The 16569-nt window shown below is 38.2% G+C and overlaps 1 protein-coding gene and 1 pseudogene across 3 annotated transcripts in view; both read right to left on the bottom strand.

Moving 5' to 3' along the window:
• CEP70 (centrosomal protein 70) overlaps nt 1–16569 on the bottom strand; it is an 80407-nt gene that overhangs the window by 24314 nt on the left and 39524 nt on the right. For all 3 annotated transcript variants that reach the window (XM_059921906.1, XM_059921908.1, XM_059921907.1), the window contains exons 8-11: nt 14714–14770; nt 8311–8392; nt 8118–8206; nt 6600–6674 (exon numbers count right to left, since the gene is read on the bottom strand). In XM_059921906.1, coding sequence (XP_059777889.1) covers nt 6600–6674; nt 8118–8206; nt 8311–8392; nt 14714–14770 — 303 coding nt within the window. The remainder of the gene's footprint in view (nt 1–6599; nt 6675–8117; nt 8207–8310; nt 8393–14713; nt 14771–16569) is intronic.
• Nucleotides 2450–3118, bottom strand: LOC132365070 (TM2 domain-containing protein 1-like; annotated as a pseudogene).

Raw genomic sequence — 16569 nt, 5'->3', positions numbered from 1 at the left:
GACTAACAGAAACAATAATTGGTGCCTCAGGAGATAAGTCAGACAGCTCAAGTATGTCTGGAGGTCGCCTCAGGCGGTATTACAAATGCATAGCCAACAGAGCAGAAATGTTGGCTTGAGGATGCCAAAACTATGAAGATCGAAGTGGAGCTCCTGGCCAAAGAAGCTGAGGTTAAAATAGGTGAGGAAAGAAGTGCAACCTGCCTCCAGCCTATAGTCTGTCTAATGCTGAGGGTCAGGGAAAGAGCCCTGGGTGCAGTTTCTCATTTTAAATTTTCTTAAGATAGATCTGAAAGGGCAGGTGCCTATGTACTAGCAAAGCTTTCCCCTTCCTGAAGTCTATACTATACTGCTATTCTAACTCCTTGTACCTAGGGAAAAAGTGCATGTAAACAATGCAACTTCTATGTTATACTATTAATCATTCCCTTATTTTCCAATTGCAATGACTTAATTGGTGTTTTAGAAACCTGTGTTTGAACAGAATATGCTGTACTCAGAAATATTCCAGGGTTGTTTTATAGTCTCCAGAGTAGTGAGCAGAGCCTGAAGGCCATAAAAATCCCCTAAAATGGCTAAGGAATTCTTCACATACTTAGCAGACACCCATTCCACAATGCTAGCAGCAACAGCTATGTTTCTTTGTGGAGTCTGGGAAATCCAGAAAACTGCACTCCCAACTTTAAACACTGTGTTGATAAGTTTCTATGTGCAGACACTTTATAGCTTTTAACTGTGTCTGTTGAAGCCTTTCCATAATCTCATGGTGACTCCTGTTCTGGAGTTCTCTTTGGGGGATGGATGGGGGAGCCTTAACTAAAATACTTTTTCCACTCTGACTCAGTATTTTTCCACTTCCTGCCCTTCCCCTAGGCCCATGAAACAACAGGAGTCATGTGTGCAGCATGTCACTGACTGACCCTTACCTGGTGCCATTCCATGGGGAAAAATGGAACACCGAGGAGCCAGTCCTTTTCTGGCCTCTTTCTTATATTATTGCAGTAAGTCAATAAAGTCTTGATTGTTAATTTCAGTTTGGCTCATTGTCCTAACTGACCACCTCAACTCCCGTCCACTCAACACTAGGGTGATGAAATTCTGATTTTATTTTCTTCTAGCAAAATATAAATACCACTGAAAAATTAAATGGAATTAGTGTAGTACCTTTGGTTATCTTGCACTGGCAGACCTATCTGATCACTTCCCAGCAACAGAATTTTATAACCAATTTGTTTGTAATATTAACTCAAACAAGAAGCTTTCCCATGTTAAATTAATATAATTTGATATTGAAGATTGGTTAGTTGAAAGGTAACTACAGACTAAAGCAAAAAATTTAATTTTCTCTAGTTATAAAAGCGAAAGAGGGACTTCCCTGGTGGCGCCATGGTTAAGAATCCGCCCGCCAATACAGGGGACACAGGTTCAAGCCCTGGTCCGGAAAGATCCCACATGCCGCGGAGCAACTAAGCCTGTACGCCACAACTACTGAGCCCATGCATCACCACTACTGAAGCCCTCATGCCTAGAGCCCGTGCTCCGCAACAAGAGAAGCCACCGCAATGAGAAGCCCGCGCACCGCAACGAAGAGTAGCCCCCACTCACCACAACTAGAAAAAGCCTGTGCGCAGCAACCAAGACCCAACACAGCCATAAATAAACAAATAATAAATAGATAAATTTCTTTAAAAAAGGGGGGGGAGAGACTTTCCCCTCCTTTTCTTGTAGCATTTCCTTTGGAAAACCTGTAGTTATAAATCCTTTCTAAGAAGTACGTAGATCTTGTTAAAATTTATGTAAGCCTCCTGCCAATTTTATATCCTAGCAATGTCTTTCTTGGGTACCTTAGAACCATCTCTTCGAAAGGTGGACATCAGGGAAGAGGGTGCCTTGTCCCCTTTTCCCTGTTGGAGCTTAGCCTATGCTCCTAGCTCTAAATTGTAACTTCCTCCTTGTCATGAAGATACGTTTCATTTTTCCTTTGGCTAAAGACAATTCCATGTATGTGATGGACTGCATATCTGCCTGGCTATATTAAAGGGTGAGATTTCTTTCGGTCATTGAAATCTCTTTAGCAGATTGCCTCTAATGCACACTGCAGTCTGGCTGGATATTTATTCCAACTGTTATATAAAACTGTTTCTTTTTTTTCCTACATATGTGGAGAGAATTCACTGGGTTGACAGGAGATTTTTTTTTTTTTAATTTTTTGAATAAGTCATACTTTTATTTTTCAGAAGCAAAAAGGACAAGTGGCAACTTGCCTTTGGAAAATACATTAATATCAGAGTAATAAGCTATCTATCTTATAGAGAGAGTAGCCTAAGAAAGGCTGTATTATCATATAAATCTCAAAGTTCTATTAAATAAATCTCAGAATAATATGTTTTTAACTGACACAACAAAACAAAAACATCAGCAACAACAAAAAATTAAACAGAATCCATAATGTGGTATGTGAAGACGGAAAAAGGAAAATCCGGAAATCTACACACTGAGAGTTCTCTATTAAAATCAAGGAGGCCCAAATCTGTTTCTTTTAAACAATATTTATGGATATAACTGCGTTTTTCTAAACGTCTCATTGGTAATACTCAGTCTCGTAAGTCTGGTTCCATAATAATCTATAATGTAACTACTTCCATCTGAAGGTCCAACAATCTGCATTGAAATAAGAATGAAATCAAGTAGGCTCCCAATTCCACAAAATCCTACAGTGCAAAACTTTAACAAACACATTTCGGCAAGATATGGGCTTGAGAAAACCAATTTCGTTTCCAGTAAAATGTGTTTCATTGCCACCAAAATCCTTACAAGTTATGTTAGGTGCTGGAAAACATGGAACATGAGCTGTGTAGTTTGTACAGTTAACTGGTTCTTGTGTAGCATCATTTATTTTTGGATCTTTACAAATATGTTTTCCCACTTTGAGGTCCTCGCACTTAAGTGACTCCTCGCTGCCGCCGGCGGCAGCTCCCCAAGGTCCCGTGGTTACTGACACGGCCCACAGGACAGCCAGGAGCCGAGCAGCAGCAGTCTCGGAAGCAACCGGCCCGGAGGGCCAAGCGGCCGCTATGCTGGGGACCGGCGCATCCCCCTGGAGATTTTTATTTTTATTTTTTTTTTATTTTATTTTATTTTTTTAAATTTATTTATTTATTTATTTTTAGCTGTGTTGGGTCTTCGTTTCTGTGCGAGGGCCTTCTCTAGTTGCGGCAAGCGGGGGCCACTCTTCATCGCGGTGCGCGGGCCTCTCACCGTCGCGGCCTCTCTCGTTGCAGAGCACAGGCTCCAGACGCGCAGGCTCAGTAGTTGTGGCTCACGGGCCCAGTTGCTCCGCGGCATGTGGGATCTTCCCAGACCAGGGCTCGAACCCGTGTCCCCTGCATTGGCAGGCAGATTCTCAACCACTGTGCCACCAGGGAAGTCCCCGAGATTTTTATTTTTGATTATTCCCTAACATCACAGTAGTTCTTTGAAAAAAATATTCTACCTATGCCCCTGCAGAAAATAAAAATATGAAAATTTTTTACGTTGAAAAAGTTTTTTTCATTGGGTGTTTTGTTTGGTTTTAATTATCAGTGTGGTGGTTAAGACTGAGCTTGAGAGTCCAAAATGCTTGGGTTTGGATCTGATTTCTTTCCAAGTTCTTCCACGTACCACCTGTGTGATATGGGCAAGTTATCTAACATTCCTAATTCTCTGTTTCACATCTAGATACTACAAAAGTTCCAAACTTAAAAACAAATTAATGATAGATTTTTTTAAATTCCAAATGTAAATTTCTAAAAACACAAATCCTTTCTTCAAAACACAAATCATTTCTTCAAAATTCAACAGAAATATATAGCAGGGATTGGTTCTGAATCACAATTTTAAAGTCTAATAGTGAAGTCACTCTAAAAACCAGTTCCCAAATGAATAACATAAAACATATACACAATCAAATCTCATTATTCATGGTAGTTATACTCTATAAAGTCACCATGTACACTGAATTAGTGAAGACTGAACCACTGCTGCTAGGGGAAATACAGGATCAGGTTCCTGCATGCCTCTGGTCACATTTTCCTCAACTGATCAATATATATAACCTTGTTTTATGTGTGCTAATGTTTATAAAGACATCTTTTTAAATATTGTTGTTTCATTAACATTGGACTCATGGCTAACAGCACTATAACTCATGCCTAAATGAAGTTTCTCTAACACATGTATATTCTCTGTAAGGTACATCACAGCCTTCTTGTGTGTAGAACACTACATAGCACTTCAATACCATGCTTGGGACCATCTTGGAGAAATCACCAACAAAAAGCAAAAAATGAAAAAATAAAAGTGGCATATGACAGCAAAAAGAATGACTGTTTACATTATGAAAGCTAAAACAAAAGGGCAGAGCATCACCTTGTTCAACAGCTGAAAATGTGTATACTGGGCACGTCCATGAATGATTGTGAAAGTGCCACCACTACTGATTTGGGGATTAAAAACAAATTTCAGCAGATAGGCAAATTCACAAACATGCAATCTGTGAATAATGAGGAAATGACTAGATATCTCTATGAATATATGTGCATGCCTTTATGTGTGTGTGTATCTTCACTGATACATTTACACTGAAGTCCTAAGATTCCTTTGAAGGGGATCAGGATATGCCACTCCAAAATATGCCACTTTGAGGGAGTTCCCTGGTGGCCTAGTGCTTAGGATTCCGGGCTTCACTGCCGTGGCCCAGGTTCAATCCCTGGTTGGGGAACTTAGGGCCCACAATCCGCATGGTGTGGCCAAAAACAAAAACAAACAAAAAATCCAAAATATGCCACTTTGACATAAGAAATGTTTTAAGCTAAAGGAATTTGAGAAATGGCAGGAGCAGGAAGGACTCTCTGACCTCCCCCTTCTCCCCTGAAGCAGACCATAAGACCCTCATGTGACAGGTGCCCTCCCTGTACCCAGAGGAAAGGAGCATCTTTATCTCTGAAGACGAGGAATCTGAATTTCCCCCAGTTTATCACCCTTAGCTTATACCCTCTTGTACTATCACATTTTCCCACAACTTTCCACTCTTCATCAAACCTAGTAGTAAAATGCTCAGGCTTAACAGTTTCTTCAAGCCTTCATTTCTTCTTAGGTCAGGTTAAACTTACATTAAATAAATTTACACACTTTTCTCATGTTAATCTGTCTTTGTCAGTTTAATTTTCAGGCCCAGCCAGAGACCCTAAGAGGGCTGAGGAGAAGTTTTCCTCCCCTACACCTTCTTCTCTGACTTTTTATCTCCCTTACATCCTCCTTTTCCCAGCTGCTCCTTGACCAATTTTCCTATCTCAGTTAATGCCCCAACAACTACCTAGTTATTCAGGACTAAAACTTAGTCTTGATTAGTTAATTTTTTGATTTTTTTAAGTTGAGTCTTGATTTTTCTACCCCTCCCCTCAGCTGCCTATATCCCCAATCCATCACCAAGTCCTATCAGTTCTATCTCCACTACTGCCACCTTTGACCATGTCACTACCACTTCTTGTCCAAACTCATACAATAGCAACTCTCACACTATTTTATCTTCAGTACTTATACTATATCAAAATTGTCGTATTTATTTTTTTCATTGCCCTTCCCCCTTCACGTAACCTTCATGAGAGCAAGAACCTTTTCTATTTGATTTACCACTGTAATTTCAGTATGCAGAATGCCAAGCAGACAGGAAGAGGTACTACAGGTACCTAAAATATCAAGCAATAGTAGGAAGGGAAAAAATATTAATTGAATGAATGAATGTAACCTTTCCAAACCTTCCACTTCTCTTTTCTTTTTTAGTTTTCCTTCCTTAATTTAACTCAATATGTAATTCCTGGATGGCCAGAATACTTGCCTTTCACTGTGGCATGTGCTGCCATAAGAAGGAGGAAACAGCTGTCACTGAAAATTGAATCAACATACGCTAATACAACTGATTTAATACATCTAATGCATATTTTAACTCATGTCATTTTTAAAATATTTCATCTCAATGCTCACTACTTCAAGTCCCAATGCACTACTTCAAGTCCCATTCCCTTGAATCAAAGAGTACACATAACTAATCTTCAGAAAATACTATCACTATTTGAGGACCAACTTTTTGAAACTCCTCTGAGTACATGCTTTTCAAAGTCATAAAAGAGAGGTGGTGGATATGAATGGCACACTGCATTCATTCTGGTACCTTTAGTTTTAAAATATGATGAGGCTATATATTATTCATGTCATAACTACCACCAACAAAAATTTGGGCCTTGTCACCTCTAATTTCAATGATTCTCTTGCAATTCCTCCATGACTTCCAAAGACAACTTTCTAATTAAAATCTTTGCCTTTTATTATATCAGACAATTACCTTTTCCTTGTTCTTACTTAAGATGCATATACAGCCAAATCCAATACAGTAGAAGCTTTTAAAACTGTGGAACCAGAAATATCCCTTTTTAACGTCATTTCCCCCCATCAGCCTGGTAATTTTGAGCCAAGGTCACTATGAGGTAAGCTGACAGGTAATAAAAATAAATAATAAGATACAAAATCCTAATAAATTTGTAACTTTGGTAAAATATAATTACTTGATGCTTTTCTTAAGGGCTTTCTCCAGCTTCTTCACTTGTTGTTTACAAAGTCTTAATTCATGCTGTGTGGGCCTGTAGAAAATAAATCATGTTGAATGCACTTATTTTTATTTAATAAAACTATACTGTAAAGATATTTAATAATAAACAATAGTGTATACCCTGTTACTTGTCACAAATATGCTTAAAAATTCTTAAAATATTTCATGATTGCTGGGCTTCCCTGGTGGCACAGTGGTTAAGAATCTGCCTGCCAATGCAGGGGACACGGGTTCGAGCCCTGGTCCGGGAAGATCCCACATGCCATGGAGCAACTAAGCCCGTGCTCCACAACTACTGAGCCTGTGCTCTAGAGCCCACGAGCCACAACTACTGAGCCCGCGTGCTACAACTACTGAAGCCCACGTGCAGCAACGAAGACCCAACACAACCAAAATAAATAAATTAACTAATTTAAAAAAATATTTCATGACTGATAATGAGGTATTTATTGGCCACTGGGTTTCTTCTTCTGTGTATTCCCTGTTCAAAACTTTCTACCCATTTTTATTGTTATTAATCTATTGCTTGTTTTTATAGTGAATTATCTCAAATGTAGAGACAAGAATAGAGGATAGTAAGACAAATAGTGCTGAGTCCACCCCTCAAGCTTTATCAAAGTTGAACAGTAATTTGTTTCAAATATTTTAACTAAAACATTATACATGTACTTAAAACTCCATGTGTGACCCTGATTACTGTCATTGCTCTCCTTCCCATACCACAGGTAACCACTATCCGAAATTCACTCTTCATTCTTCCCATGCATGCTTTATAAATTTTCACCTCATACTTATATAACCATAAATTTACATATTATTATGTGGCAGGCTTTTAAACTTTATAGAAATGGTTTTTACTGTAGGTATCAGTCTCCTCTCCATTAAAGTATACGATTTACAAGAACAAGGTATTTGTTTTGCTTATTATATATTATCCCAGAACTTAAGACCATGTATAACTTACAGTAGGTATTCAACAAATATTTGTTGAATAAAAAAGTCTCAACAGTGTGCATTCCTTATTACTCTCTGTTAACAGGTAGAGTGCCATCCTTTTGTGGTAGTATGCTGTACATAAATAAACCTTTCTGTTGTATGCCATTTAAACTTTTTAATTCCCCCCCTTCCCACAACGCAGGCATATGATGAAGTAATAAGACATTCTAAAGTAATTTGGAAAAAAAAATTAAAATAAAAAATAGTTACTTGGGAAAGGGAAACCTGCTGGCATAAGACTGAATCTATTCTGAGTTCTTACCCAGTTTTATCTTCTTCCTATTTTCTCACTTCCCTTGCCTATGTATGTGTTTTTGCTCTTTCCATGATATGAGAGACAAATGACTAAAATGAGTATGAGTATGAGGTCCCCAACATTAGTTTTAGAGTAAAGGTGACAGAATGATTTATTCAATATTCAAAATTCCAGTTTATGCTTAAATGGAAGTTAAATAAAAATGACTTAAGTTTCTCTCACCTGGTTTCCAAATCTTTTTGGAGATTCACCTTTTCACTTAAAAGTGCATCTATCTTAGATTTCGAGTCCTTGAGTTGATTCTGTAATGACTGCAACACATTTCATAAAAAAATAGTTAACTTTCCTGGGAGATTATTTAGATTATCATTTTGCTTTATAAAAAAAGTATTTATCAGTCATATAGTCCCCATACAATTAGAAGGCCTTTATACGTGGGTGAAGCACTCAGACTTCTGTAGTCTTCTTCTGACTGACTTTCATCTTCTCTATATTGCCTATGAAAAGATACATGCAGTGTTATTTATGAAAAATTTATCTTCAAAGAAAACAAATCTAGCTAACAAAAATTAAATCAATACAATAAGGGTTTGATAACCTAAACATGAACTAAAACTTAAGCCAAATTTCCTACATATTCTCACAGAAAATGGTATTAGAACATACTACTTACTACCTAGTACTATAGTATATATTTGTTCACTAATGCCTTAATCGGAAGGTAAGATCCATGAAGACCAGAACTTTGTCTTGTTCACCATTGTATGTCACTGCCCAGAAGAATATGGGGCATAAGAGGTGGTGAAAAAACACTTGTTGAATGAATAAACAAACAAAGCATGTTGTTTTTTCCGTCTAGTACTTTTAGGTCACCAAAAAAATCTATATCAAAAAATGCAGGGACTTCCCTGGTGGCGCAGTGGTTGAGAATCTGCCTGCCAATGCAGGGGACACAGGTTTGAGCTCTGGCCTGGGAAGATCCCACATGCTGCGGGGCAACTAAGCCCGTGCGCCACAACTATTGAGCCTGCGCTCTAGAGCCTGCGAGCCACAACTACTGAGCCCGTGAGCCACAACTACTGAGCCCGCGTGCCACAACTACTGAAGCCTGCGTGCCTAGAGCCCAAGCTCTGCAACAAGAGAAGCCACCGCAATGAGAAGCCCACAGACCGCAACGAAGAGTAGCCCCCGCTCACTGCAACTAGAGAAAGCCCGCGCACAGCAACTAAGACCCAGCAACAAAGACCCCATGCAGCCAAGAATAAATAAATAAATTTATTTTTTTAAAAAAATGCAGAGTATAAGTGGACAAGGCCACAGACTTAGTGGCCCCAATTCAAGTCTTGACATCACCATTAACCAGTTGTGTTATTTGGGTAGGTCAGTCTCTCAAAATTTGTTTTCTCATCTATAAAACAGAGATAATTTCTGTCACATCTACCTCATAGAATTGGTGTTAAAAGTAAAAAAGACATCAAAGCATTCTGTGAGCTATAAAGGACTAGAAAATCAGTATTAATGTTTTTAAAAATCCTGATACACTAACACAGGGCTGTCCAATACAGTAAACACTAGGTACACACAGGCAATGAGCACTTGAAATACAGCTAATGCAACTGAAGAACTAGACTTTTAATTCTATTTCATTTTAAATGTATGCAGACCTAAAGGGAAATGAGTTTCAGTAAAGAATCCTCACTTTCTTTTCCTGTAGTTCTTTATTTAGCATTGACAGATTTTGTGGTTTTCTTGAAGTAAAAACGATTCTAAGCATCCACAAACTCTCATTTGGACATGGGATCCCCACAGCCAAATTCCTCCCACCCTTTCTCCAATGGCCTCCAGAAGCCTCAGGAGGGACCCAGTGGTGAAGATCGTGCTCCTTAGGCGTGGAGAGAAAGAGCAAAACTAGAGAAATCCTGTGTTTTATTTTCTTGCCTAATCCAAATCATGTTCAGTCAGAGGTTAACCTCAAAGCCACCTGCTTCCATTTCCCAAGACCACTTCAAAAATTTCTATCTAAAAAGAAGGATGGAATTAGACAAGGGGACTTCACTTTACTAATTCATTATAGAACTATTTTCCCTGGGGTAACTTTCCAAATGTCTCTGACATCTCAGAAGAAACTCAATCTGAGGCCTGTAGGTTTTATTCCTACGTTACTTTCCTTGGCTCTTTACTCTATCTACTAAGCCAGGGAAATACTAATAGAAAAAGCCAGCAATATATTCCATGTAATCTATAGTGATATATTAATCTATATTACCATATAGTGATATAGTAATCTACAGTGATATATATTTCTGGGTAAATAAAAGTAGGTAGGGGCTTCCCTGGTGGCACAGTGGTTAAGAATCCGCCTGCCAATGCAGGGGACATGGGTTCGAGCCCTGGTCTGGGAAGATCCCACACGCTGCAGAGCAACTAAGCCCGTGCACCACAACTACTGAGCCTGCACTTGAGAGCCCACGTGCCACAACTACTGAAGCCCGCACACCTAGAGCCCGTGCTCCACAACAAGAGAAGCCACCGCAACGAGAAGTCCGCACACCGCAACGAAGAGTAGCCCCCACTCGCCACAACTAGAGAAAGCCCGCGCGCAGCAACGAAGACCCAATGCAGCCAAAAATAAATAAATTAAATTAATTAATTTTTTTTAAAAAGTAGGTAAAGTAACATAGCTGAGAGCTTATCATTTTAAAATTTACTTTTCCTGTTTCAGAGGTTATACCATGTTTGCAGTTTTCTAAGATTTCCAACTGCTTAACACTTGATTCAAATATCTGCTGCCTTGATTGCAGCTTCCTTTGCTTTCCCTGAGTTTTCTCATGTATGGAGGCAGAAAGGAATACCAGTCCATAGTATTCAGAAACTGCCTTTCACGAGCTCTCTGGAGGCCTTCTCAAGCCTGCGCCCTAAAATGAGGGTCCAGATGGTGTGCCATAGGTGTGCTGTGCAAAGGAAATACAAATGTGCCAAGATATTCATCTCTCTCAGCCCTCAGGACAACTGGCCAGACCCCAGTGTGGTACACAAACATCACTTTCTGTGTTTCATGATGAGAAAAACTTTGGACAATGCTGCCTTTAAAAAATGGGTGCTAAACAGAGGGTTTCTACCTCTGCAAGAGGCCCATGTCTCATCTGTCTTCTTCCTTTGGTCTTGCTCCCCTAGCTCTACAGGTGTATACGTCCTCCTCCTCTGCTTCCTGTTTATCCCACTTAGGCCTCCAAATCATAGCCCATCTTCCTTCATTTTCTCTTCTCTTTCGCCTTCTTTTTTAAGTGATATAATTAATATAAATAATTATATTAATTATTAATATAATATATATAATATTCATATAAATATTATATAAATAATCAAGTGGATCTCAAAATCCACCTTGAAGTTGCTACAATCTATCAAGTTAGTATTTACTCTTAGAAAAGAGACTGATAAACGTTGTTCAGTCAATGAACTATGAAAAACTCTCCTCAGGGCAGACTCTTCATCACTGCAAAGTATAAATGACTTCTAATTTTCCACCCGTGAGAACATTATGTATAATGCAGCCCCTGTTTTCTTCCTGTATCCTTCTCCCTTAATGAGAGACATTCAATCCAAGTATCTGACCTGAGCATAGTTTGTACCGGCCAAAGTATTATATTTCACTTCAGCTAGACCAGTGATGATAGGATTGCTAAGCAAAAAAGTAATTCCTTTCCTCCAAGGTCCTCATTCCTCAGTCCCAGATTTTCACTACAAATTCATGACAACCAGATTCAACACCACCACCCCCAATGGCTCAATCCTTTTATTATTTTTAGTCAGAGAATGCCAGTTTGCACAACTTCAGAGGCAACCTCTCACACCACATTCTACACAAGACATTTCAATGATGGCTATACTAAATCTTCTCTACTCTTACTACAAATCCCAAATGTTCTCTCTTCATCATCTAGATCGGTGGTCAGCAAACTGTTGCCTGTGGGCTACATCTAGCAGGCTTTTTTAAATTAATGTTTTATGGAACACAGCCATGCCAATTCATTTACTTATTGTCTATGGCTCATTTCATGCTACAACAGCAGAGTTGAGTAGTTGTGAGAGACTATATAGACTAAAATGCCTAAATACATACGGTCTGGCCCTTTACAGAAAAAAAGTCAACCAACTCCTGAATCCAGATTACAATTTACTAAAGATATAGAGCAAAGGTTTCAAATAATATTCAGTCTGGACCATATAATATGTTGCAGAGCACTGAGTTTTAGTTGCAAACATTAAAAATCTGATTTCATTTATAAATCTAGCATTCTAACTTCTCAAAAAGCAGATTTAGCCACAGTGGGCTCACATTCCTGCATGGCATCAACTGGCCGGAGTGTACAGTTTAACTGCCCCCTTAAGACAGATGGTACACAGCTCTCCAATTTGCCACAGTTCCCACCTAACCTGCTTTACTCATTTTCATTACTTTCCTGATTCTGTGAGCCTAACAGTTTACAACCTCTCAAATGAAATTCTTCATTTACCTTCTCTTTACTCTTACATACTATGATTGTTCATTTTAGGCTAGGCTATGGTGCCCTGCTACTTGGTCAAACACCAGTTTAGATATGGTCATAAGGTATGCTTTAGATGTGATATTTAAATCAATAGACTTTGAATAAAGCAGATTACCCTTCATAATGTGGGTGGGCCTTGAGCAATTAGTTAAAGACCTTAAGAGCAAAGACTGAAATCTCCAAGAAGGGAGGTATTCTGCCTTCAGGTTGCCTTCAGCCTCAACACTGCAACGTCAACTCTTCCCTGGGTCTCCGGCCTGCATGCCGGCCTCACAGATTTCAGACTTGCCAGCTTCACAATCACATGAACCAACTACTTTAAAATAAATCTCTCTCTGCATATAAATGTACATTCTATTGATTCTGTTTCTCTCTAGAACCCTGACTAATACACATACCTACAACCCCATCACCCAGCTTTTCTGTATCAAAGGAAAAAGTGCCTCCCTTCTTTCCAAGGCAAATGATGTCTTTTTGTTCATTTATAGCTTACTCTTGGTCCTGTATGAAGTCCAGCCAAACTGGCTTATAGTACCATAAAAAAGTCTACTCTCTTACATCTATGAACTTTTGCTCAAAGCATATAAGCAGTGGGTTTTCTTGCCTTTCTACTTTCCCAAATTTTACTTATTCTTCAACCTCAAGCACAACCCCCATCTGCTTTGTAATGGCTTCCCTGGTTACTCCATCTAAAACAAATTTGTTCCTGCTATCAACTCCTGTATTAGTTACTGTCTGTACAGTTTTTAGTAATTACTCTATTGTGACATTATGTCTTAGTGTCTTTTAAGTCTCATATTATTTTTAACTATTAATGTGTTTATATTTAATCTCCCTTACTAGATTGCAAACTCCTGGAAGGTAAGAACTGTGTTCAAAACGTTGTCCTAGGGACTTCCCTGGTGGTCCAGTGGTAAAGAATCCGCCTTCTAATGCAGGGGATGCAGGTTTGATCCCTGGTGGGGGAACTAAGATCCCACATGCCGCGGGGCAGCTAAGTCTGCATGCCTCAACTAGAGGGCCCACGTACTCTGCAGCCCACGTGATACAACTAAAGAGAGAAAAAAAACCAGCACGCCACAACTAGAGAGAAGCCCACGTGCATCAACGAAGAGCCTGCGCGCCGCAAATAAAAAAAAAAAAAGACCCCGCATGCTGCAAGGAAGAGCTGTTGCAGCCAAGATAAACAAACAAATAAATAAAACGTTGTCTTATCTCTAGAATCAATCTAACACCATGCCTACCATCTAAACGACACAGTTTCATTTGAAAACCAGAAGGTCCCTGAAGTTATTTGGTATAATACTACTTTCTGAATAGAACAAAGCAAGGAGCTGCTCTGTCATTAGTTGTCCTTTTCTCATCTTCCCTTCCTTCCTTCTTCACTTCTTTCTTCCCTTCTTCCCTGCATCCTGCTCTTTTTTAAGAGTCCCCAAGGTGCTAGAAGGAATCAGCAACCAGCACAGCTCTGCCGTCAGTCTTCCTGAGTTTCTGGAGTCAGTACTCTTGGGGCAAGAATACTAGACAATGTATGCTTAATGAAAGCAGAGAACTTATCTGCTTTATTCCAGTTTATCTATTTTATCTGTTCAGTAACAAAAACAGAACTTGGCAGAAAGTAGGTGCTCAAATATTTGTTAAAAGAACTGTTCCATTTATAAACAATGAAACAGAATAGCCACCGTTTTAATGACTTTATATTAAAGCACTTTAGATTATTTGGCCTTAGATATCATTCAGCTATTTTTGGTTAGTCAAAGACCATTATTTTTAAACTTTACCCTTATTTCTTTAATCAGATGTGACAACTATGTTTTACTCTATATACTTGATTTTTCACTATGACATTTTATCTTTATCTCATATAAATCTGCATACTAATTAGGCTGTACTTTGGCAGGCAGCTAATCCAATCCTACACACGTTGTGGATACACTCAGTAACTATCTAGTGGTTAGATGACATCAGTAGAACAAATTATAATACTTCAACAAAAGAAAAATACTATTTCTTCTGTGACCGATACTTTGGTGATATTAAATATACATATTTTAATATAAATGCAACAATATATTTTAACATAAGTGGTAAAGTACAGTCTTGAAGATCTTTATAAAAAAAGAAATTTGTAGTTAAACATATTAGGTAAATTATACATATATCAGGTAGATTTCCAAAGCATATTTGTTTCAAAAGTCCATAGAAACTTTTGTTGTAATTCATGACTAGATAATAACTTTAAAAATTGTAATACCAGACTAGTCGTACCTTTGTTTATGAAATTTTCTAATTTTAGATTCATAGTAATCAATTAGGCAAAGCAACCTAGAAAACAGATAAGTTGAGTTATTTTCAAATGTGGTATTGGAACATTTACTATTCTCTCTATACAATTGCAAATTACAGTGATAAACATACAGGTTATCTGCAAATTCATAAAAAATTTAAGTGATTTTTGCCAGAAGCAAGTATCATACTATGCCATATATTTTAATTTTAAGGTATATATTTTTAAATAACCACAGACATTAAATCTCAAATTATTAAATGCATATTGTCCAAACAGTTCTACCTCTAGCAATCACTCCCACAGAAATATGTGCCTAAGGCTGTAACTCAAGATGAACAAAGTTGCTCGATGCACCATTATTTATGAGTGAAAACTCAGATACAATCTAAATACTCGCCAACAAGGGAAAAGTTAAATAAATAATGGCACATCCATATTATAGAAAATGATGAGACATGAGAAGAGACAATGTAAATTTGTACATCCTAATGAGAATTGATAACGGAAAAAAATGTTGCATAGCCACAAGTGTATAATATCACTCTATTTTTATAAGAAAACAGTTGTAAATGAATCTGTATATGTATTGAAAATGAACTCTATGGGTTCTTAACTGAGGGATAATACCACAACTAGGGGACAGTGTTGGTTGTCACACTGAATAGTTGGGGAGGGGGCAACGATGCTTAAAAGTTCATCAATGAACATGATGAATGCTCATCATGCCCTACACAATGAAGAATGGTCCCACCCAAAAGCCAACAGCACTATTGCTGTGAAACACTAGGAAGGACAAAAACCAAACTGTTAAAAGTGATATCTCTGGGATGTGGAAATTAGGAGGGTAAGCAGGTCTATAACATTTTACTTTACATACTTTTGTATTGTTTGAATTTCTAAAAGCACATATTGCTTTTGTAATTCAAAAAATCCTCAAAGAAAAATAAAATAACACTATACTTTCACATATTATTCTTCTCAAAGCAAGAATGTATAGTATTTCACTCCTATCTTGAGAAACTTACCCATCTCCTTTTTTTCAGTGCTAATTCAACCAACTGTGCCTTTAATATCATAACTTTCTGGATTATTCTTTCTCTTCAACTTTCCCCATCCCAACGCATACCAGCTTTCATATTATCCTGCAAATATGCTTTAATTTCCTTTATACACTTCACAAGCCCTCTCACCCCTTCCTTCCCCCATGCTACCATTCCATGTCTATCTTTTTCCTTCATAGCAAACTTCATTCATCCTGAATGACTGTTACCTCTACCTTCAATAAACTTTTAAAGAGGACTTATTATGTGTCAAACCAGGAATTCCGAGCAAATAAGACAGTGGGAAGGCAAACACAAACCAATGAGGTGGCATGTAACACTTCTTACCACCCTCTCCTTCAAACACTCTTGTTCCTTGGTTAGCCTGACACCCAAACATAACTCCTCTTCTGTCTCTTCTTTCTCTCTCTAAATTTTAAAGTTCTCTGGAGTTCAGCCTTTCTAACTGTAGGCCTGATATCTCTCTGTGGCTGACGGAAAGTGCCTAAGTACATGTTCGTAAATGAACCCATTATCCTCCTTCCCCATTCCCCAAACCTAGCTTGAAATCTGGCTATCTTTGACTGCTCTTCTTCTTTCAACATCTACAGTCAGTCAGTCTAGACAATTCCTGTCCATCTCTCAGTACCTCTCTTTCTTTTTTCTTTATAGACCTCTGTTATCTCCCAACTAGACAATTAAAACTGATCACTAACTTGTCTGTCTCTGGGTTTAATTTCTTTGCTCATAAATCCTGGGTTTTTTTTATCCTGCTACACAGAAAGTAGAACCTA

Source organism: Balaenoptera ricei, chromosome 4, assembly GCF_028023285.1.
Source record: "Balaenoptera ricei isolate mBalRic1 chromosome 4, mBalRic1.hap2, whole genome shotgun sequence".
In the NCBI taxonomy this organism is placed as follows: Eukaryota; Metazoa; Chordata; class Mammalia; order Artiodactyla; family Balaenopteridae; genus Balaenoptera; species Balaenoptera ricei.
This window is presented reverse-complemented; position numbering and strand designations above follow the sequence as displayed.